Here is a 22,845-nt window from a genome sequence, read left to right as displayed (position 1 = left end):
ACCACCACCACCACCTCCTCCAGACACACAAACACACGCATGCAGAGATAAACACACACACACACACCAACCAAACACCCCCAACTGCATGTTGGTGTAATTTAATAAGTGAAGTATAAATGTGCTATTCATCGAAATCAATTAGCTGGGGGTTGCTAACTTTGAACAAATCTCCATAGACCCTCTGGAGACTTGGTGCTAATATGATGAATTAAGGTCAACTGCACAGGCTTGCATACACACACATATGCATGCACATATACCATGGGGCCTGCCAGTATTGCTTTCTACACTAGCAACTTATAGATCGCATGTATTTTTCATTATTTACATGTACTACACACAGCATTACACACACACACACACACACACACACACGCACACACAGCATTACACACACAGCATTACACACACACACACACACACGCACACACAGCATTACACACACTCTGCAACAGAAAAAAAACACACTTGAAACAGACAGATGAAAGACAGAAGTGGCTGTTAGCATAGCAGCATGTCGTGATTTTGCCAAGTGACCTGAGATCAGCTTTTTGTACGATTGCCATCAGCTTCATCCAGTTAACATTATAGAAAACTGCCAATTGCTAATGCAGCTCTGCCAAGTGATGAGAAAACCTCACATGTCAAACATACACTTCAGCATGTACTAGAGTTTATCTTTAATGCGATGACAGACACAGAACTGGTGCCGGAACAATTCGTCTTTAGAGAATCAGTCGTTTGACAATAATTTTGTTAATCTACTGATAATTTAAACAACTTTTAATAGAAAAAAAAAATGTCACGAAGTTACAGCTTTCAGCTTCTCAAATACTACATCACGGTATGATGGTCACCGTGGGGTTTGAGAAATGTTGATGGTGATTTCTCACTTTTTACAACATTTTACAGGCTAACCAATTAATTGCAAAAAAATAACCTGTTCATTAACTATAAATAAAAAGAAACTTTAGTTGTAGCTGCATATTGAACCTCCCAGAGAAGATAGTAGTGAATACTGAAGTACTGTATGAAGTGCTACACTAGTATTGATTCCCATAGTTTCCCAGAGTAAGAAGAGCTTTCAAAATGTATGTATTAGTAACTATCAGACAGATGTATTTCGAGGTCCAGATCCATCATCTCTTAAAGCTGATCTCCCTACAGATGTCTCCTCCTCCCATGCTCATTTTTCATCTCTCCATCAATCCCCCAAAGCACATATGAAAGGAGACAGAATTTATTTTATCCACCCACTTGTTTTCCCCTCGCACCCTCAATTTCAACCTCTGTTATATCTACTTTATTTTTTACTCAACCCCACCTTTCTAGGTTGGCGCATGGAAAACATTGTTTGTCCTCCCTCTGGATTCTTTAACAGGGGCAAGAGTCTCTCTCCTTTGAGTCTTGTGGAAGAGGGATGTGTGTGGGAAAAAGGAAGTAAGACTTGTCTTAGAAAACAACAGGCTAACTACTTTGATTGTGACTCACCTTCACATACTTCTTTCCCTCAGAGTCAGGTAGATCAATACTTTTACTCAAAGAAAAAGGACATTGTCTTTGCCCACAAAATAGCCTTTCACTTTTGCCATTAGGGGAGTAGGAGGTGGTCTGCTCTGACAAAAAAAATTATTTGTGTTTAGAGTCTGAATCAAGTCCTTTAAAGCCATGAACTAAAGCAAGTCTCAGAAATAGACTCTTCACTTCATTTACTTTGAAGATGCTTCCTTGATGGATGTCTAATCAGACATGTGAGGGGCGAGCGCTGTGATCGCTGTGTGAAATCATGTTTCATTGAAGAAAAGTAGGCAAACTGTTCGATTTAAAAAAAGGTAAAAATCAAAAAGGAACTTCAAGCAGAAAGTGCCAGGGTTTAATAAAGCTGTCTGATCATTTATGAAAGCATCATCACATATGCAGAAAACTGGACCAAAGCAGCAGCGTCTGAGCCAAAGAGGTGGAATAAATCCAATAAAGACAGGAGAAACATCACAGTAACAACAGCATGGGTCAATTATGCTTAACTACCGCTCTCTGTCACAACTGGGTCACTGGGTCTTCTCCGTGCAGAGAGACACAAGTGCATGTGTGTGAGCGCTGCAGAGCGTCTGGTTTGCACATGTGTCATAATTTAAAAAAAAAAAAAAAGAATTTAAGGAGCAGCCATCTGTGTGTTCCTAGTTTGGACTCACACATTTTGTAAGCTTGGTGTTAGATTACAAGATGTTTTCCTTTTTAATAAATAAATAAATAAATAACCCACATTTGAAGTCACTTTTCATTTCAGTTCTTGAGAAATGAACAGCAAATATTCATCTCTCATCGCAACTGAACTAAAAACCAATCTTGTCTATTTTCGTCTATGGGAATCTGTGTATCTGTTGGTCTTTGTAATTAAAGGCAGAAGTTAAGTGGCCTGTTGAAATAAGTATCAAAGTCAAATCATAGTCTCTGTGTAAACACACCGCAGGCTCTTCGCTCCCAGGTTTGCAACTTTGGAAGGCACTTGCTTCTTTTAAATGTTTATTTGTGGGGATTAAATGTTGTCTTTTTAAAAATAGCTGCGGGATTTAGTGGTGGTTGTACCTGAGCACAGTGAAAATTCATGAGCAACAAGGCATGAAAACTTGCAGATGAGGCTTGGCAGCCAGGAACTCTCCCCCTCCCTAGCCTTACCTCCGCTTTAACAGATTCATGTTACTATTCTGGTTGCCTTTACAGTGTGACAGTCAATGCTTCACCAAACAGAGCCAACCACACTGTCTTCCTGCTCATGACTCAAAATTCCACTGAAAAACCTTCTCAGAGTCGTTCCTGTGTCTCTGTGGCCAACAGAAGGATCTGCTCAGGATAACCTGGTTTATCACAAATTAAAAGTAAAATCCCAACTGAGCTTGTACGGTTTATAAGCTGTTAAGATAAATGAATGAAGTTTACAATGCAAATCACTAAACAAAAGAAAATGAAACAGAGATGCAAAGTGGAAAAGGAGGAGGACAGAAACAAGGTCGAGAAGAAGTAAGTAGAAAAAGATGAAAGTAGCATTAAAAGAAAGTTCAGACATCAAAAGCCCAGAAACACAGAGGTCGGGTATGAAATTATATTTCCAGCAAGACCACAGCATTAGCGAGCCACAGCCACGTAGCCGACATCGAACCACATCAGGAAACTCTGAGGCCAAACAAAAGGAAAATGACTTCTGTACAAAGCCGGTTATTCTGTTATGAGTATGTCAAAGAAAAAGGTCACAGAATTCATTCCTCAACCTAAGAAGCTGATGCTGAAGTGCACGCATGTATGCATGTGTGTGTGTGTGTGTGTGTGTGTGTGTGTGTGTGTGTGTGTGTGTGTGTGTGTGTGTCCTCCCTGGCCTCTCCAGCTTCCAGTTGCCAGATTGTCTTCTTACTTCCTGTTAGTCAACCTTTCCAGCAATTCCTGTTACTAGTTCGTATTCCTCATGTATGACCTTTTGCCTGCTCCTGATTTTTTTTTTTTGCTCCTCACCTGTGTTGTTTGCTGCACTGACTGACATCGTGTGTACGACCTCAGGCTTGCAAGTTCCGACTTTGATTTTATACTGTACCTGGTCTCCCGTGTGATCCCTGCGTTTGACTGCGTTTTTGCATACTTGCTCGCCTGCTCATGTCCTTACGGTTATTTGCATATGCTTGTGTGTGTTTATGTGTGTGCGCGCGTGTAGTGCTAACCATTTCCTCCTATGGCCTCCAGTGTGAAACACTTAAGCCAATCATATCACTGCTTTATTCAATAATAAAAAAGCTTGTAGACCTGTCCAGTGCAAACAAACATCAACAACAGGATCAGATGAACCAAAAGGCTTCAGTACACACTTTTCCTCATGGAAATCATATGTAAAGACTTGTTTATGTAAATGCAGACAGTTACTTAGAAAGCAAACGAAAGCTCGGGGAGCTCTGCTAGAATTGAACTCAACAAGATAATGCAGATGTTGAATGCAAGGTCACAGCACTATTCATTATGCTCACACACACAAAACCAATTGTCAATGCATCTTTTTTTAAGAGTGTGATTTTGTGTGTGTGTGTGTGTGTGTGAGAGAGAGAGAGAGAGAGAGAGAGAGAAAGAGGGGGCCTCTCAGGCCCCATTCAGAAGGTGTCACCCTGTTTCCAAACATTGAGCCGCTGCTTCCGATGACGCATAATAAGGTGTGGGGGTAGAGAGTGAAGGGCACAGAGGGAGAGAGCCGCCATTGGTTAAACACACAGCGAGCACATGCCAGGGAAGAAGAAAGACAGACAACAGACAGAGGACCTTGAAGAAGGCGAGGATGGATGGAGAGGATGAAAGGAGATCTTACTTTCACTTCATAGCAGTTTGCACGTCAATACATCCTGAGAGAGAGAGACTCGTTCTGCTGCTCCAGCAACCACAGCTCACATCAGCTTTTTATTTCTTACTCCTAATACACCTCCAATAATCCACACATCATGTGTCCAGGAGGGAGCACTCTTTATCAGGAGTTTCAGGGGATAATCTGAACAAGAGATTTTTTATTTTCTTTCTCTCCATTCAGCAGTTGAAAATGTTGTAAACCATCCCCATCATGCTGCCAGAGTGTCAGTGCACTGTGATAATAAAGCATGCTGCAGGTAAGTGTTACATTAGCATTGCTTATATCCCCAAAACACAGTATTTGTTTGTGTGTGTGTGTGTGTGTGTGTGTGTGTGTGTGTGTGTGTGTGTGTGTGTGTGTGTGTGTGATAAACCACAACCTCACCCCAACATCTTGCAAGCAATGACAAGCACAATCCCCTCAAGGTAAAAGACTCACTCCCATGCTTAGGGGCTGAAGAAGCGTGTGTGTATGAAGGAGATACGTCGCGTGTGTGTAATCTACGTAAACAGCTTCATTCAAAAGCCAGACGGAGGGAAGGGGACGAACAGAGCAAAAGAGTGGGGGAGAAAGTGTGAAATAAAGACAAAAGAGAGAAAGGTGTAGGCTACTGGAACTAGAAGAAACATGGAAGAGAGAAAAAAAACAGGTTGGTGATCCTCAAGTTGCTCTGGTTATCGGTGTCATCATCTTTGTTAAAGTGCACTTCACACTGTGGCTACTGTAACTTCAGGCCACATTTCTTAAACATCATATATGAATGAGGGTTCTAAAGTATTGATTGATTATTTTATCAATTAAGCAATGAATTGCTCAGTTTATGAACAGTTCAAAACCCCTAAAACCCTGAATTTACAGTGATATAAAAACAGAGGAAAATATCTAACACATTTGAAAAGCCTAAACCAAATTGTTTAACGGGAGTTTTTTTTGCCACACATTTAAAATCGATGAATTCACAAACTGCTTGAGCACTATTCCCAAGAGTTTGACCTTTCTAAACAGAGTGGGGCTGTCGCTGGGGAACACATTTGTTGTATAATGTTTCAAACTCCCAGGCACGCTGAACTAACCACCGTTTGCTCAGCAACTGCTTTAGCGTTTCAAAATCTCAAGTGGATACTGGTTTAATAATGATGTACAGCGTATATGGTATTGCAATGATGCAGCTAACGTCAGCCACACAAGCCACTGAAGCTGCAGCACCTTAAATCTGTTCGCACAACGTAGGAAACAGTATTGCACCAACATTTTACACGACAAATGACAAGTCAACACGGCTGAAGTGACTGCTTTATGGTTGGATTTGTTTTTTGCAACTGAATAGGAGCAACAAAAACAAAACTGATTCAAAAGAAACTTCACTGTTGTCACAATTAACAGTAAATGTTTGATGGAAAAAGAGCAACAACTAAAAGTATGACTGAATTGCTATTTAATTGCATTGAGGACAGCACAGGCTTCTCACTGTGCAAAAAGACTTGCTCTGACACTAGATCATAACAACATGATCCTCTATTATCACGAAGACGGATTTAATTCACCACTTAACTTAGTGTAATTATTAGATTTAGATGAATAAAGGCAATTTCAAATTTTAGCTTCAGAGCATAAGATTCACATGACCTCAAAAAGGTCAGTCTTTCTTATTAGGATGTATTTTTAGCAACTGTATCTGATTGTTCTCTACTGGCTTGTGAGATATAAAGGTGAGCTCTGAGTTTACACATATTTTCTGAGACCTTTTCTGTTTTTTTGGGGTTTTTTTTTGACACCTTCAAAGACTCTTTCTATCTGCTCTCTCTCAGCAGGTGTTGCCGCACAAAAATCTACTTTCACCACAACCCCCAACTCCTGATTTTGCCATACTGATTTCCTGCTTCCTGCTACAGAGGGTGGAAAATTCCTATTTTATTTGACAAGAGACGCCGAGACAGGGTAGGATGTAATGAATCAAACAGAACAAACCAACAGTTAGTTCTCCAGTCACAGACAGGGACTGAGAGGAGAGGGAAGAAAAACGACAGACGATACAGGAAGAGCAGAATTTAGAGCAACAGAGCAAAGACAAATGAAAGAAAAAGTATAAAGAAAGAAATGAGACAGAACGGAGAATGACTGCGAGAGAATCTGAGGCAATATTATCAGAATGGAGAGTCAGACTAAACTCTCTCCTCCACTTTGTAACTTGCATGAAAACTTTTGACGCACACCACTCAAGGGCCCTATCTCAGTGTCAGCCCAGCAGACTGGTATTAGCAGCCATGTTTTATTCATCAGCATTCTTATTTGTCATTTCATACGCAGCTCCCTGACTGCATATACCAGGCGACAGAGCGCAAGGTGAAAAACAGGATTACAGCAAATGTAAATAATAAAACGGAGGCACATGAAGACATTCGGTTAATCTGAGCCAGGGATTAATGCCATGATACCCTGTCAGACACGGCTGGGTTGGGGAGAGGGGATAACAACAGCACAACACAACAACACGGGCACAAAGAGATGCACATGAGAACGACACACAGCTAAACATACATACATACACACACACATGGTAGGGGAAATAGGATTGTAGTGTTATCAGAGTTTGACTTTGAACAATAAGTGATTTTGCAGCAGAGAAGAGCAGAGCCGACAAACAACACCAGGAAATACGTCGAAAGCAGTTAATTCTGACAGAAACAGCAGAAAGGAGTGGGGGCACTGTAGACAGAGAGGAAGAGAGATGATGTGAAGAGGAGAGAAAGAACAAGAATGAACTAACTACTGAAACAAAGATCATTCAAAAGTACCAATTCCCCCCCCCCTCTTTCTTTAGCGAACAAAGTTTCTATTAATACCTCTCACAAGCTTCCTCCTCCCTCTCTGTTCATAGTACACTTCACCTTGAATAATTATAACCCTATTACTTTTCTGCAACATTCATCAGGCCAGAGGCAGTTATGTTACGTTCAGGGTCAGCCGCATATTTCCGCAGGTGAAAGTAGAGGCCATGAACATGGTTATTTTATTTTTTTGTTTGTTTTTAAAAAACACATTGACTATCTGTGACACCAGAAATATGCTGCAGGCCACGACCATCTGTCAGCTGCACTCTCGTGGTCATACATGTGTGTGTGTGTATGTGTGTATGAGAAAATGGATGTGAGTGTTTAAAAGTTGTCACATACTCAGCACATAGCCACTGACTGACCAAGAGCAACTTCTTTCAAACTGCAACCGCCTGATGAAACCTTTTGTATTTGCTTTTCCAGACAGTTATAGTATTGAGGATCACTCAAAGGTAATTTAGGCAGAGCGTCACCAAACTATCACACAACAAGTATTACACACAAATTGATTTTTGGCAGTAAAACAAGCTGTAAACACAACACTGACAGATTATCACCTCATCAAACTGATATGCAACCATGCTAGCAAACAGCTGCCCACATTTACAGTACACAGCATTCATTTGTGGTTATGTTTCTGTCCACTTGGTGCATATACGTCCAATATTCACTCTCCACTCTCTGTGTTTGGTCGCTACCAACTCTTGAGGGAAATACTTGGCTCTTTAGCAGCAACCTGCTCCGCTGTGTTCAAAAGTTCGTCATCAGCTTCGTCTGTCTGCCTCTTTGTGCCGGGAAGGTATCATACAGTTGGTTTTATCAGGACATTTACTGAAAACAATTGTCTGCTGTGTCTGGAAATGACGCTGATGAGGACAGTGAACCAAAACAGTAACGCTGTGTGGGGCCTGTAACCAAAACAGTGAGCTTAAAGACAGTGGGAAGCTCCTGGGAGTTGAGGGAAACTGCTCAGTTGGGTGATGATTCTCTGTGGGTTCATAACTCCTGGTGATACAGCTCACATTACAAATACTCTTTTGCAATTTCCAATTCCAAAAGTTCATATATTCTTTCAAATATTGATTGAAGCAGCTTTAATAACTCCTTAGAACTGCATGATCTGGTGCTGTCAGCCCATGTGAGCTGCACTGACCTGCAGTGATAAAGAAATAAACTTGGCATCATCATTCGTCTCATGTGTCAGCCCTGTGTTGGACTAGCAAGCAGGGTGTACCCCACTGGGACTGACTCCACCACCCATGATCCTAAAGGGATAAGCAGTATGGCTAATGAATCAATGAATAAATCATTCCAGTTTACCAACTAATGACTCATACATAAGGTTATTAGTACTATATCAAAGACACTTCTGAACTGTTGTGCAATGAGTGTGAACCCTCGATGTAACAATCCAAAAAAGAACTTGATATTTAAGAAATCAAGTTTCATTATGCCTCTGTGATTTCATACCTCCTAATTTCCCATCAATAAATCCCCCTGTTAGGTTACTGGTAGTGAATGCGAAGTAAAAGGAGAAAAATTACGAAAATGTCTGCTAATAATTTAAGTAACACTGAGGGGAGATGGACAAAGAACAACAGGGCTATAAAGCTGGGGTTTTTTAGTGGGTTTTTTTTTGTGTGTCAACACACACAAAGAAAAAAAAAGCATAATTACTCCTCAGGCTGGGGCAAACTGACTAGTTCTTCCTATCTTTTCTCTCTCTGACACACACAGTGCAGTCTCACCCGCTGAGACACTCACTAATTGGATTAGAAGCATGTAGATGGACAGCACAGTCTCACTTTCTCACACACACACACACACACACGCTCACAGTGTCTTCTTCCACCTTGTAGGTTTGCTGCATTTTATACCCCTGCCCTTCATATCAATACAGAGACATTATTTCAGACACAGAGAAAGGCACACTGAGGGAGAGAGAGAGCGAGAGGTAGACGGCGGGCAAAAATGAGCAACACAGACAGACCGATAAATGGACACAGAGGGGAAAGGGTGGAAGAGAAAGAAAAAGAGTGAGAGCAAATGCCCCAGGCCAGCACTGACCTCAGCTAAAATTACCCTGGTGCTGTTTTGCATCGCTGCACCCAACACCTATTCAGCACACCAGGTATTGTTAGCTTGTAGAGAATGATACAGTGTCTGACAAAAAGGTGGTGCCCAGGAACATTTTGGGCTCATCATCTGTCAGGACGGCAATGCTGCACATGACAAGTTGTCTACTTGATTATGTTTAATATTCAGTCTTGAAGGAATACATCATATTTAAAAAGGGAGATCTGACCAACTCAAGGTCATACACTTTAATGTGTCAGAGCACCAGAGGGGAAGAGGACCAACTCTACTAATATAAAGTTGTTTGTTTTAATTTACTGGTGTGTATGAAGAATTAAACAGCATAAGTTCTTTTCAGAAGTTTGATGAACAACCAGTGAATTTCAAAACATTTAGTCACCATCTTCTGTTTCTTAGAAAAGCAAAAGAAAATAGTCCATCTTTGAAAACTGTTTTGTACATTTCATGTAAAACTCCTACAGAGGACTGACAGAACTGTGGCCACGTACAGATGCATTTAGCTTCAGGGCTGCCAGAAGTTTTCATCTCCTAACTTTGGAAATGTTAATCTCCCACTGTCATCCAGCATACTGTAGTGCAAGTGAGTGTTAGCATGGGGGCACTGAGGAAAATGATCTGGGACAAATGTATGGAGTTTGTGCCTCTGCTTACAGTACTTAGTAAGTAAGTAGCAGCTCTTGAACTTTTTCTTTATGCACACAGACACGAACAGAATGATGCAAACAAAAAATGAGCACATTTGAAATCTTATAATAACGTCTATATATTAATTATCGCTGCACAAAAATCTTGAATAATATAGAAAATATGTCTAAAACTGTGAACATAAAACCCAAATTGTATGAAAACAGAATTATCCTTTAAATGGCCAGTTTACCAACTAGCCGGTTTAAAAAAAACTGCTTTATTTCTCAGTGAAATGTGTGTATTATGTGTTGCCATCTGTTTATGAAATGCTGTCTCTCCACACACACAAAGTCAACCAGATGAAGCATACACACACATACACACACACATACAGATAGAGTCCAACAGTGTCTCAGTAGTCACAGAGCACAGCAGTGGTTCCTTTCTCTGGAGACCAGAGCACTGCAGCTGCTTACACTCCTGACATATACAAATGGACACACACATACGGAGTCGCGTGTCACTGTGTGTGTGGTTGTTTTGAACAAAAGGTTTGTATTTATGCTTATATTTTCAGATAAGGGAAAATAGGTAATATACTAGTTCGAAAACTGCACTTGATATTAACATGATAAATTTTAGCCTTGACCCTCAGTTCAAATCTTTGCGTATGTGTACATTGTTCTTTCAAGAGCACCGTGTCTCTCTTGTTTTAATCTATGCGAGTGGTGCCACACAGTCCTGCTCGTACATACTCATTGTGTGAGTTTGTATGTGTGTGTCTGTGTGTAATTGATTAAGCTACGGGTCCCCTTGACCTCATACTCCCATTAAAAGTCTGACCCCAGCTGTGCTAGAGAGCAATGTGTGTGTATGTGTGTGTGTGGATGTCAGCAGGTGACCAAAATGTGTTTCTGTGAACCTATCAGCACAATGCCTTTTATGCCTGAAGCGCTTCTCTGCAGTCTCTTATTACAGTATCATGTGTGTGTATTTGTGTGTGTGTGATAGAAAAAAAGACACACACATACATACACACAGCAGTGGCGTGAAATGTGTTGTGATGTCTCCTCTATGGGAAGCCGGTCTCAGACTGCATTGGAGACGCTCTCCTTCTCAGACCAGCTCAGACTCATTGTCCTGCTGTGACACACACACACACACACACACACACACACACACACACACACACACACACACACACACAAGGAACTTTCTTCCCACCCTTATGTATTCTCTTTCCATTCCCTTGTCTGTTGTGAAAGACTAGGTTTTCAGGGTTCAATTAGGGTGTAGGGTTCAGAATTTGTCCCTATCCTCTGACTTGTTTTTAGCACTGTATGAATCCTTACTAGGGCTGCAACTAACTTATATCTTATAAGTCTTATATATCTAAAAAAGTATCAAAAATGCCTTTCAGAATTTTGCTTGTTTCATACAACCAACAATGCAAAATCTTAAAGATATTCAATAAACAATTATACAAAAATATAAAAAGCAGAACATTCTGACATGTGAGAAGCTTTAACCAGTAAATGTTTGGCATTTTTGCAAGATAAATAATCAAAACAACCATAAACTATGGCAGTTCATCTTCCATTGATTATTTCGATGATGAATTGAGCAATCCTTGCACAACTCATCATCACAACTGATGATGTGATTTTACAGTGCAATGTGACCAAGGCCATTTGGAGGAGAAGACTATACAGCGATGTGACAGAGGGAGAGCTAACATGAGGTTCAGATATGAGATGATTTTACAGTGGCACTTTGGATTAGGCATGTTTAAATCCACTTAAATCCGCTGTAAAATATGATAAGGCCTTTTTTCTGTATATTCCACAGCCGAAATATAGGTCATACACAGCCGTGCAGAGGTGGAGAGTTGCCGTATGTACACGTACACGTGTGCATGAGCGTTGTGATCACTACAAAGACGGCGCACACATGCACAAAAACCCCACCACATCCACCACTTTACCGTCTCCCAGGGCAACAAGAGCGGAATCTACCAAGAGCCACATTGAAAATGAAGGAGAGGAGAGGAGAGGGGAGGAGAGCAGCAGGAGGAGGAAGAGAAGAGAATGAAAGAAAAGGAGAGTCAAGACACAAAAGACAACCCAATCTAGCAAGACTTATTCTAATACAGCTGCTAGAGGGAGGATGCTGGAGAGGTAATCCCTGCTGTGAGAGACCTGCATGTGTTTGTGTGTACAATGAGATGGGTGATGCAACTACTGACTGATGGCACACGCACGAATACTGTAGCTCATACTCACACACAAACACGTGCAAACTGTTATAGCTGGCTGGGACGTGTACCGTATGATAGAATCATTCCAGGTGTATTTACGTGCCCATTGTTGCCTACACACACTGCAGAGGACATGACATGAGTCAAAGTGACAACAAGTCTCGATGATGTAGTTGTTTCTAGGTCTTGTGCTTTGGTGTAAACACTCTGTGTAGCAGATACCAAATGAAGCCCAACTGCAAAACTGCTTGGGGGCATTCGAGGAGTGCTTATAATTTGTTCAAAATCTTATTTCAGTGGATAATTCTGGAGTTGTGCAGGACAAAAATTGCAAATTTACTTAAACCCAACTATCACATACATCTAAACAACTTAAATTTACCCATGTTACAAATTTCTATACTTAAATTGTCTGAATCTCATATAATTACACCAAGTACAGTTACAACAACCAGTAGCATCTAACCAGAAGTTCAGAAGAACAAACATCACAAGTGATGCAACACATGAAAAGACATAAAATGCACTGATATATTAAGACAGTCTCATCACCTTTATCCAGGTAAATAAGACAATTTATCTTGACATAGATTGATTTTAGATCCAGCTATAGTTAAGGGACGTTTCAGTTTTCCCATTTTTCAGTTTTTCATTATGTAGTTTTATTTTGAAAGTCAAAAGTGAAGACCAGTGACAGCTGAGGGAGTGTTGGAATTCTTTGTGGAGATAGAGCAGTGTCAATCATCTGATGTACAGCCACGCCACCAGCAGGGAAGTGAAACTTGTTGCTAGGCTAACCTTACCCGTGCCCTTGTAATTATACACAAGCTCCTCCTCTTTCCATTTGCCCCCCCTGCTATTCCAATTCTTCCAAATTACTGTGCTCCTGTTTTGATCATCTCTGCTCTACACCATCCTCTTCCCCTCAATCAAATCTGTCCCATCTTTTCTCCTCCTCCTTCTCCTCCTTAACCTCCTCCTTCTCTCCACTGAGCTTTGCTGATGATATTGGGTTTTGGGGAGGGGGCACAGTGGTAGTGCTGGCATCTGCTCGAAGGGCTGGCCCGCTGCCAGCCATTGAGCATCACTCCGGCAACCGGAGTCACGCTGTTGGATTTATCTCCAACCAACCTGTCAGCTGATGCTCTCTGTGGGTGTAAGACAAGTAAGCATAGCCTCTTTGGCATTCGCACTGCCAAGGTGCCCACAAGAGATTTAAAAATGGTGGGGGGTAACCCCTTAGTGGGTGCTACAACGCCGAGGAAGTGAGACAGTTTTTAGAAGGAAGCACCCAACTTCCAAAACAGGCTGAGAACTGGAGCACTCAAAGAATAGAGAGTGCAAGGCAGGTACAATGAAGGGAGAGAGGGAGCAAGGATCGGAAGAGAGTATAAGGCACAGCATGAGATAAAAAGCACATAAAGATATAGAGACTGAGTGGGAAAGAGATTGGGAGAGTGACAGAGGAGCCCAAGAGGAAAGCATAACCACATCTTAAGCTTACAGGATATGTAGCAAAAAGAGAGAAGAAAGAAGAAAGAGCCAGAGCACATTTCTGCCACAGACAAAGTGGCTCAGGTACAAGAAGAGTCTGTCACCTTGTGGCTTAAGTGCCATTTTCACAGTCTCTATGAGCAACGCCTATACCGAACAACAAAGTAAAGCACACCTGTTAGAGCGAGGGGGAGCTCATTAAAATCTAATTCCACTTCCATCAAGCGCTGCCCACTAAATGTCCAATAATCCCAGTCAGTCTCTGCAGTCAATGAGACGCGCTTGTAAATGTCACAACATTCATGCGGGGAACTCCCAAGATATCAGCGGCCACCACCAGGGTGGGCGTGTGAGATGAGAGAATCATGGATTTGGCGTGCTAGTCCCCAAGATAAGTGATGAATCAATTTGGCCACTAATATAACCATTCAAGCAATTAGTACCATGACAAATTTATAAGCGATGATTACTCTGCTGGTTGTCTGTGCAATTTCCTGAATGCAACACAGTCAGCGGCAGTTCAACCAGAATCACACATTACTGGTCTTTTTCACACATCCATTAGGCACATAGTAAAATACTTGTATATGCAGTATTGTATATGCAATTCTATATTTTAAACTCCATTTACAACTCATGTGCTCACAGAAGCAGAGGCGTCCTTGAGAACAGAAGAGCAGCCAATTTGGGATCAGCCATATCTAAGAGCCACAGTATTTGCATTAGCACATGCTGCATTACACAGCAGTGAGATGTCATGACACATAACGCTGCAATTGTATCACCCTATTTTAGTTATGACACAATCTCTGAAGCCATTATATATCCAAAGCATTATGAGACATTATAGCAGGGTGAACTGTCTTACAGATAACAGTACTGACATGATGATACAGTCCACAGCAAGATAGAGAAAATAATAACAATAATAATATGAAATGCCCCCGCTCTGACCCAGCGAGGCAGCAGCTCTCCTTGTGTCAGAGGTTTGCTTTGCTTGAAGTGAAAATTGGTAAGAAATTAGTAAAATTCCTGTGGCCATGTGACCTGACCAGTGGTCCAGGATCAGCAGCTCCTGCACTGTAGTCTGCAAACTAACAACTAAAAGGGAGTTTCCAGAGGGGCCCCAGGCAAAATGATAAGGAGTTTACTCTCAGTTAGTATAACTTCATTCATTCAAAAGTTACAACATGGATATTATCAGTTATCTACAGCATATACTGTTATCCAGCTATGTGTCAGCCCATATCAAATAGCGGAGTGTGTTATTTCATCAAATAATGGTCTGGCACCAAATGTGTGTAAAGATTAAGACTCCAGTTTGAAACATATATCATAGCAGTTATATTCAAGGTCCGCTGGGAAGCAAGCAAAGGCATCATTGTGTTCATCTGCCGGAGTGTAACGGACTCAGGGCTACTTACGACAATTCTCCTCATCGCTGCTGTCTGAGCAATCATCATCATCATCACATCTCCACAGGGTCGGGATGCACCGTCCGTTCTTACACTGAAACTGGCCGGTTTCACACTCTGACTCTGTATGAGTTCCTATGTTGTCAGAAAAAAAACAAAAAAGCAAAAAATAAAAAGCAATCAGAGGGAATGTAGATAGATCTTGAAAGAATGTAGAATCAGAATAACAAGATATGAGAGTTACAAACACCATAAAGTGAGTTAAAGTCTCTTTAACAATCACATTTTATAACCATAGATACACAGTGGGTAAATGATGGTCACTTACAGGAAAGAGGCTGTATAAGTACTTCATCAACACCAGCCTATGGCAAAAGAGGTCTCAACCACAAAGTGTTTACACTGGTGAGCTTCTTCATTTCTGGGGGTTAACTGATATATTGCATCATTCTCCATGTTTCAAATAACACTAAAATAGATCACATACAGCCCAGAACACAAACAAATATTATATGATATATTTTTCTGAGTATTGGGGGTTGAAAAGTGCTATAGCTGTTCTAAATCATCCAATAGATAGATAGATAGATAGATCCCCCCGATAGCACTGCTGCTGTAATCACTGGTTAATTCGTGTGTTTTCTCTAATCCAACCCTGTTAAAATATTACGTATAGTTTTGCATTATTCTTATGACAGGCTTGCCTGTTGTTTATGTATCAATAGTCTACCTTTAATGCGACCGTGGCTGCCTGTCACCAGTGTCCTGCTGGCACTTAAACACAAAGATCTGTTAAGGCAAATCTGCTAAAATCGTAATTAAGCTGCAGCTGCTAATAACCAAACGCGTACTACTGCAGGCTGCACTTCGTGTCCACATCACCACAAACTGAAACAACAGCGTACTGAAATAGACACGTGTTAGGTTGTGCGATCTTTTCTTCCGCGTATTGTCACCTAATGTCACCGGTGGTAGCGTTCATAGCCCGGAACAAAGTGGCCATCCAGGTGTGTGCCGTTGCATGTGAGCAACGATAGGAGTCTTTGATAGGCACATTAGCGCAGCACTTGTGAGGACGCCGACCACACTTGAGAGACAAGCCGTTTCTCTCAGTAGGCTACGATCCCCCAAAGCGTTGCCGTCCGTGATGTGATGCAAATTCACCTCCTCGCTGAGACAAGAGTCTTACCTTTAGCGCAGTAGAGCTCCATGAGTAACAAATGTAATAGCACAAGCTTTCCGACTTCTGTCCACATCTTTAGATCCTGGGGGGGACACGGTTGTGTTCATGCAACTGAAAAACCACTGAAGGATCCCCAGCCGCTCGCTCGTCGCTCTGTGCTCCTCTCTCTGCCTCAGCTCTCAGTGTGTGAGGCTGTTTGCTCAGCCAGGCTCGCTTCTTGCTCCCCCTCTGCCTCGGCTGCAATTTGAATCAGTGACGCTTATGGGCGGGTTAGCGAGAGCTGGTGATTGCTATTAATGTAGTAGGTAGAAAAACTACATCAAAAGGGTTGTTACACAGGGAAGTCATATCAGCAGAAACAGCTGAGTCACGTAGAGCGGGCTGCTTCCTAAACTTTCATTAAATTGTATTGCCTGACTAGTACCTTCAAATTATTGTTAAAAACAATCAAAATTTACCTTTGCTAAAAGAATAGTTATACAGTTTAGGTCATTTTTTTCCCCTTACCAAGTATGAGACAAGAAGATTTATGCCACTCACATTATTGCTACAGCCAGGAGACAGTTTAGCGTTAAGGCTGTAAATAAGGGAAAAAGCTAGGTTGGTTCTGCCCAAAGTTCAGAAATATATCTAAAGCTCATTTATAAACATGCTACTTCTTGCTTAAAGGTGCTATACGTTTTCTCTAGCTGTGGTTTCTTGCCAGGAGCAGGTGATGTAAAAATGGTCGCCTGTCAGTAGCTCCCACTTAGACAGCATGTTAACACAATGACTAGATCGTAAAGTAGTATTTTGAGACTGGACAGGACTTGCTGGCTAGCATGGTAACTCTAGTCACTGAGTTAGCATGCTAATTCACTGCTAAAACAGAAGCTACAACAGAAGCAAAACAAGAGTTAAATTTGGCGTTGCTTCCCATTGCTGTCGACAGCTCTTGGCAAGTAAAGGAACCGAGTTTGATGTTGAACTTGTAACGTTTCTTGGAGACTGGTAAGTAAACAACTTTTAATGATAACGTTAGCGATGCAGCAACTGCAAAACTTGTGTATAGCAACTTCCCACAAAACCCAAAGTGTAAAAATTACAACTACGTGTATGGTTCTCCATGAGTCTTACCCATAGACCCATGCAGTTTTTAGTACGTCTGTGTTGGCTTCATTTCTCTGCCCCAGAGGTTGCTACATGGTCTTACCTGGTAGTGTAGCAACCTCAAGGTGAAGACACCAGAAAATCACTGCGCCGATAGCCAAAATATAGTCAAACATATAAACCCCATAAAACCACAACTTGTCATCTTTACACTTTACATGTTTATCACTTGATTTATTTGTGTTGATTAAACAAACAAAAAAATGTTTTCCATATCATGTCATATCATATCACCAACCTTTTCCCCAGTCACTTGCTAATGTCTCTCTGTGTTTCCCTTTGTGCTGCTCATGGTGCGGATGCCCAGTCCTGTAACCTGCCATCTGTCCATCTGTTTGTCTCCAAGCCTGGTCCTCATCACTTGATATATTAAAGTTGCATCACCAGATATGACAATAAGTGTATATCCAAAATGTTAAACTATTCCTTTAAGACTGCTTTAGCCCTTTTGATGAAACTAGTGCAGCCATACTACAGCCAGAGTAATATTAAATATTGAAATTCAGTCCATTTAGTGGCTGCAATGACACTATGGTTGGTGCCGGATGGAATCTCAGATATGAAAATATGATAAACTGTTAGGGCTTGACCATGCATGTAAATGTATTATCTTCTGTGTGCAACCACGTTGTACCAAACAAGGTCTATTTCTTTTTTCTCCTGTTTTGCAGCTCCACCTGCATTCACTCCATCTTTTTCTTTCTCTCTCTTTGTAGACTAGTCATGTTACATATATTTCATTTTAATGTCAATTACATCAGAAATTCCCATCCCTAATCCAATCCTATGTGTAAACAATAATACTAGCACTGGTCCTCTGAAGCTCCAGCATCCAGCTTCAGCATCGGTTGCTATGGGAAACAACATAAACTATCAGAGAAACAGGGGTATCATTGGCTATATAATGTTTTATCCACGTTTACATTTCATTCCTGCAAGCTGAACCTGCTGACAGACTTTCAGTTGGCTGGAATAATAACCTTGGAGGGAGCCAATGACCACCATTTAATGGAACCGCGTTGTGGGCATTTACAGTCATATCGCCACAGATACCTAAAGGCAGTGAAGTAACCAGACATATTCAGTGAATGAAGACTGAGTTTGAATTGAAGGAAAAGTGTGTGTGCAATGAAAGGGAACAGACAGGTCTGTTCTGCTGTACTATGCAGAGTTCAGTTTTGATTTGCTGCAGTTCAGCATGGCTCATGTGCACGAAATTACTTTAACACATGAATCAACACATGAATAATGAATAAAACTACTGTATAAATACAGAAAAAACACCATTTGGGCCTCTTATACATTATTCAACAAAAAGACTGTGAATGCAACTTTAAAAGGCTGGCACAGGTGCAGAAATTGGTCAAAATAAGGCTTTGCATCACTTTCACTTTAACTGCTTCACCTGTGTTTGTTGTTGCAAAGTTTCTCCTCAAGGGAAAAATACAACACCAAAGGAAAGCAAGGCCTTTACTCATTAAGCTACCAAAGAAAGAAAGTTAGTGGTATCAAAATGTTTGTATGTTAAAATGACTTTGTGAATGCAGTTGCATGTTATGTTAATATACTGTATATACACAACATATGTTCAGTAACTGGTTGCATTTCCTCTTCTAGTCAGTGTACTATCATATGGTCTGTGACATGAATAAAAAAAGATAATATGCACACAGCTGGTGTTTCATCTCGACTGTTGTTGTATACCTTTTGAGTTGTGCACAATATGTTTCATGTGTACACAACTACTATAGATGTATGTTATGTCATCTTTCATCCATCAAGCCCGAGGGAGTATGCCATGTGTGTGTACCTACACTGCAGCCCTGCAGTAGGAATGAGCTCAGGGATGGACATGAATTAGAGCAGAAGAGCAAGAGCAAGTTTTCTGTCCAGACTTGGTAGACAGCTGCCAGAAGCAACGTGCTGGAAAAAAGCTGAAAAAGAAATCCCCAGTATATATCAGTGGATGAAAAGTCCAAATGTATAAAATAAAGGTATTCCTGAATATAAATTATCACTGAATTTCTTATCACTGCAAGCAAGTAGCAGGTGGACGTTTTACCAAACAAGAGAAAATATACATGGTTTCCAAAACGTGCAACATTCTTTGAGGCAAGATATGAGACGGCCATCTTTATGTAGGCTACCAGGATAATTGGTTGGCTTATACATTCTGAAGTTTAAACCTGGATTTAACAATATTGTACATCAACAATGGACTAAATGACTGAATAAAATTCATTGCTATCTCATCTGCTTTGGTTTCAGGCACAGACATCAGCAGTCAAACCCACTATACGCTACTTACAGACAGACTAGGTGGGCAACCTAGTGGCATATTCAGCATCTAGCAAAAACCACATCTTTTTTTTCTCAGCATTAAAAGCAAAGTGAATATTGGACTTACTTTTATTACGTGGCCAGAGACACAACTCCAAATGCATACTAATATCGGTTGTTGCGCTGCCACCATGTGGCCAAAAAATTGGTCAATGTGGGTTTGAATAAGTTCCCAACAAAGTGTTATTGATTTACTGCAGGTCTGCCTCACATCCCTGACTGAGTACTTCTCCAGTAGTTGCAGACATGATTTCTCAGAGATGATGTTGAAATAATTAAAAATGATGCACATAATATAAAAGTATAGTATTGTTTAATTAAAGAGCAACTCCTCCTTTCTACATTGAGGAATGCCGAGGATGTCACTAAAATTTTGAAACAGGAATATAAAGTTGTAAAAAAAAAAAACCAACCACATACATGAAAACATTATCTCCCATATATTTATTATATTGGATTCCTGCATTGCTATGTGAATTTATTCTGAATGAATCAGGAAAAAAATACATCAGCAGTTCCACTAAGTGCAAAGAAAGTGCAACTGGAAGGACATGTGTGCAAGCTGCCATTTTATGTCTGAGGTGAGGCTTAGCAGCTGGGCAGTCACACTGCAGTATCTTCATGTTCCTTCACTCACATTCAACTTTTTTGATTTTTACCCCTTGAGGTCATTGCTGAAATTTTGTCCATCTTTCACCTGATCACACACAGCTGGAGCTAGCTCTGTCGTTCATCTTTGCAGCAGAACAGTGAGTGAGTCTGACTGAGACCTTCAGCCCTTTAATATGATTACTTTCCTCTTCTGTCTCTTTATCTCTCTCTCTCTCTCTCTCTCTCTCTCTCTTTGTATGTGCCTGCCCTAACCGGGTTTGTTTTCTCTCCCTCTGTCTTTTAATCTCTATTTCTTCCTTTTCTTTGTCCGTCTCCTTTATTAATCCCTTTCTCCCTTTCTTCTTCCATCCTCTCTTTTTCTTCCTATCTGCCTCTCTCTTTACCACTCCCTCTCTCTGGCGTGAGACAGATACTCATGTCGGGGGAAGGCAGCAGAGCTGGTGGTCAGCAAATCTTCTTACTTTCCTGCGGAGCACCAGTGTGTGTGTGTTTGTGTGTGTGTGTGTGTGTGTGTGTGTGTGTGTGTGTGGATAGGATACAGGACAGGGGAGTCATCCGCTTTCCTGTTGCAGCTTGTGACCCAAAAACCATGAGTGAGGTCCGGTCGATAGCTGGCCAGGTGCCTGCGGCAGGGAGAGAGGCGATGGATGAGATTTGGACATCACTGCATCATCAGACAATATGGCAGCAGACACCAGGCTGGGAAGCTTACTGTCAAATGTACTCCGATCAGATGATTCATTACTGATTACTGAAAATTTTTAATTTTATTGTAAATCTTTTGACTTAAAGTTAACTTAGTATGATTACTCTTTGTTTCTTGAGTTTTGGATTGCTTTTATTTAATCGAAAAAGAGATTAAAAACTATATCTTTCAATGTGTTTTAATTTATATTAGTCTTTTTATCCTAATATGCCATCCCAATCTTGGGATAATCTTTGTTAATTCAAGATTATGAAGAACTTGATTAGAATAGTATTAATAATTAATGCTGTAATAATAAGATTAGTACATTTCTCAAAATAATACATGTTCAGGACCATGGTCACACAAAAATGCTTTTTGTGCCAACACTACTAAGTAATTGTTATCTGATTATCTGTGCTGTCTTTCAGTGTGGGTCATGGTTAGCATATTGTGATTGGATTACTCTACTGCTGTTAAGTAACAGGTTACTTTAACATTTGTGCATTTGTTAGACTTCATTCCTGACCTTTAAAACAGCAGTTTACTCACCACAGTTTATAATCAGTAGCTGTTTTGGAGCTTTTGACCACATCACTTGACCGACCCCTCCCAAACCAATGTGACTGTGCATGTGCCGATATAAAAATGTCACGTTTCCACAGTTCTTTGCCCTTTGATGTGTTTTGAATCACATCACTGTCATCCCCCAACTTGAGATCCAGTTCTTCTTCACACTGGATTTTGTAGAAGGCAAGGGAGTGAAAACGTGTGTCTACTGCCAGGATGAGTACATCCAGTTGGTGAGAGCAACCAGGCCACAGCCGGAGCTGTCAAAAGTTATATTTCAATCAAATGCTGAAGGGTCAGCAGCTGTATCTTGTCGCTGAGGAGAGAAAAGACAGACTGAACTTAGTAGCAAAGCTGAAAAGCTGAAAATAATATACAGAATTTCAAAGTGGCTGCTACGGAATTAGGAATAACTTTGCTGTCAGGTCAGTTTAAAGCCTATTTAAGCATGATATATTATACTGTGTTTTCTGTAGACTGTAGACTTTTTTGTCTTTGTTTTTGGAGGAAATAAAATGCTGTTTTTCACTGGTATTCTTCAGGATGTAGACACATTAATTTGGCATCATCTGGATCCAACCCAGCTGTGCCATTTCTTGCCAAACAGCCTGGAATGGTTCATACATATGCAGGGTTGAATTAACCTCACTGCCAAAAATCTTCCTGGCAATGCCAGATTATTCTTTGTTTGCAAGGTTTGGTATTTGCCAAGTAAGTGATATTCCAAACTGTTTTTTTTTTCCCTTTTTTGGCTTAGTCATATTACATCTCAGATTAGGTGGTTAGGTTTTGGTTTGGGGCTTAAAAAGGGTTGACATGCTGTTTGAAGGAGCTGCACTTAAGGGTTGCAAGAGCCTATGCAGACTGAGATAAAAAAAAACTTTCTGTCTGTTTATGTGTTTTCCTGCCCTTCACCTGTATGCTGATAACACTTACAGATCAACTCCCATGGCGGCTTTAGAGGAACATAATCACACTGACACTGGAACTCATATCTTTACACATAAACCCCCCCCCCCCATACATAATTCAAAGGCAGAATTTTTTCTCATGCTCTAGTAATCTGGTTAAATAATTTGGGATTACATTGCCTCAGCTGCACACCAGTAAGGGGATCAGCGCTCTGCCCATGAAATGCCCTCTGTTGTGTGGTACAAAGGGCATCTCAGTCGCCCATGTATTTGCAGTCTGGATAATCTCCCAC

At 40.9% G+C, this 22,845-nt stretch overlaps 1 protein-coding gene across 2 annotated transcripts in view; it reads right to left on the bottom strand.

The window, feature by feature from the left end:
- The window catches only part of lrp8 (low density lipoprotein receptor-related protein 8, apolipoprotein e receptor), a 172,102-nt gene extending 155,652 nt beyond the window's left edge, over positions 1 to 16,450 (bottom strand). For both annotated transcript variants that reach the window (XM_087170474.1, XM_087170473.1), the window contains exons 1-2: positions 16,292 to 16,450; positions 15,112 to 15,237 (exon numbers count right to left, since the gene is read on the bottom strand). In XM_087170474.1, the coding sequence (XP_087026600.1) occupies positions 15,112 to 15,237; positions 16,292 to 16,358 (193 nt within the window). In that variant the 5' untranslated portion in view covers positions 16,359 to 16,450. The remainder of the gene's footprint in view (positions 1 to 15,111; positions 15,238 to 16,291) is intronic.
- Between the last annotated feature and the right edge of the window lie 6,395 nt (positions 16,451 to 22,845).

The sequence above is a fragment of the Seriola lalandi genome, unplaced genomic scaffold, assembly GCF_002814215.2.
Source record: "Seriola lalandi dorsalis isolate HSWRI2012SDOR001 ecotype SW California unplaced genomic scaffold, Sedor1 jcf7180002054949, whole genome shotgun sequence".
NCBI lineage: Eukaryota > Metazoa > Chordata > Actinopteri > Carangiformes > Carangidae > Seriola > Seriola lalandi.
The sequence above is the reverse complement of the archived record's forward strand: the minus strand, read 5'-3'. Positions and strand labels throughout refer to the sequence as shown.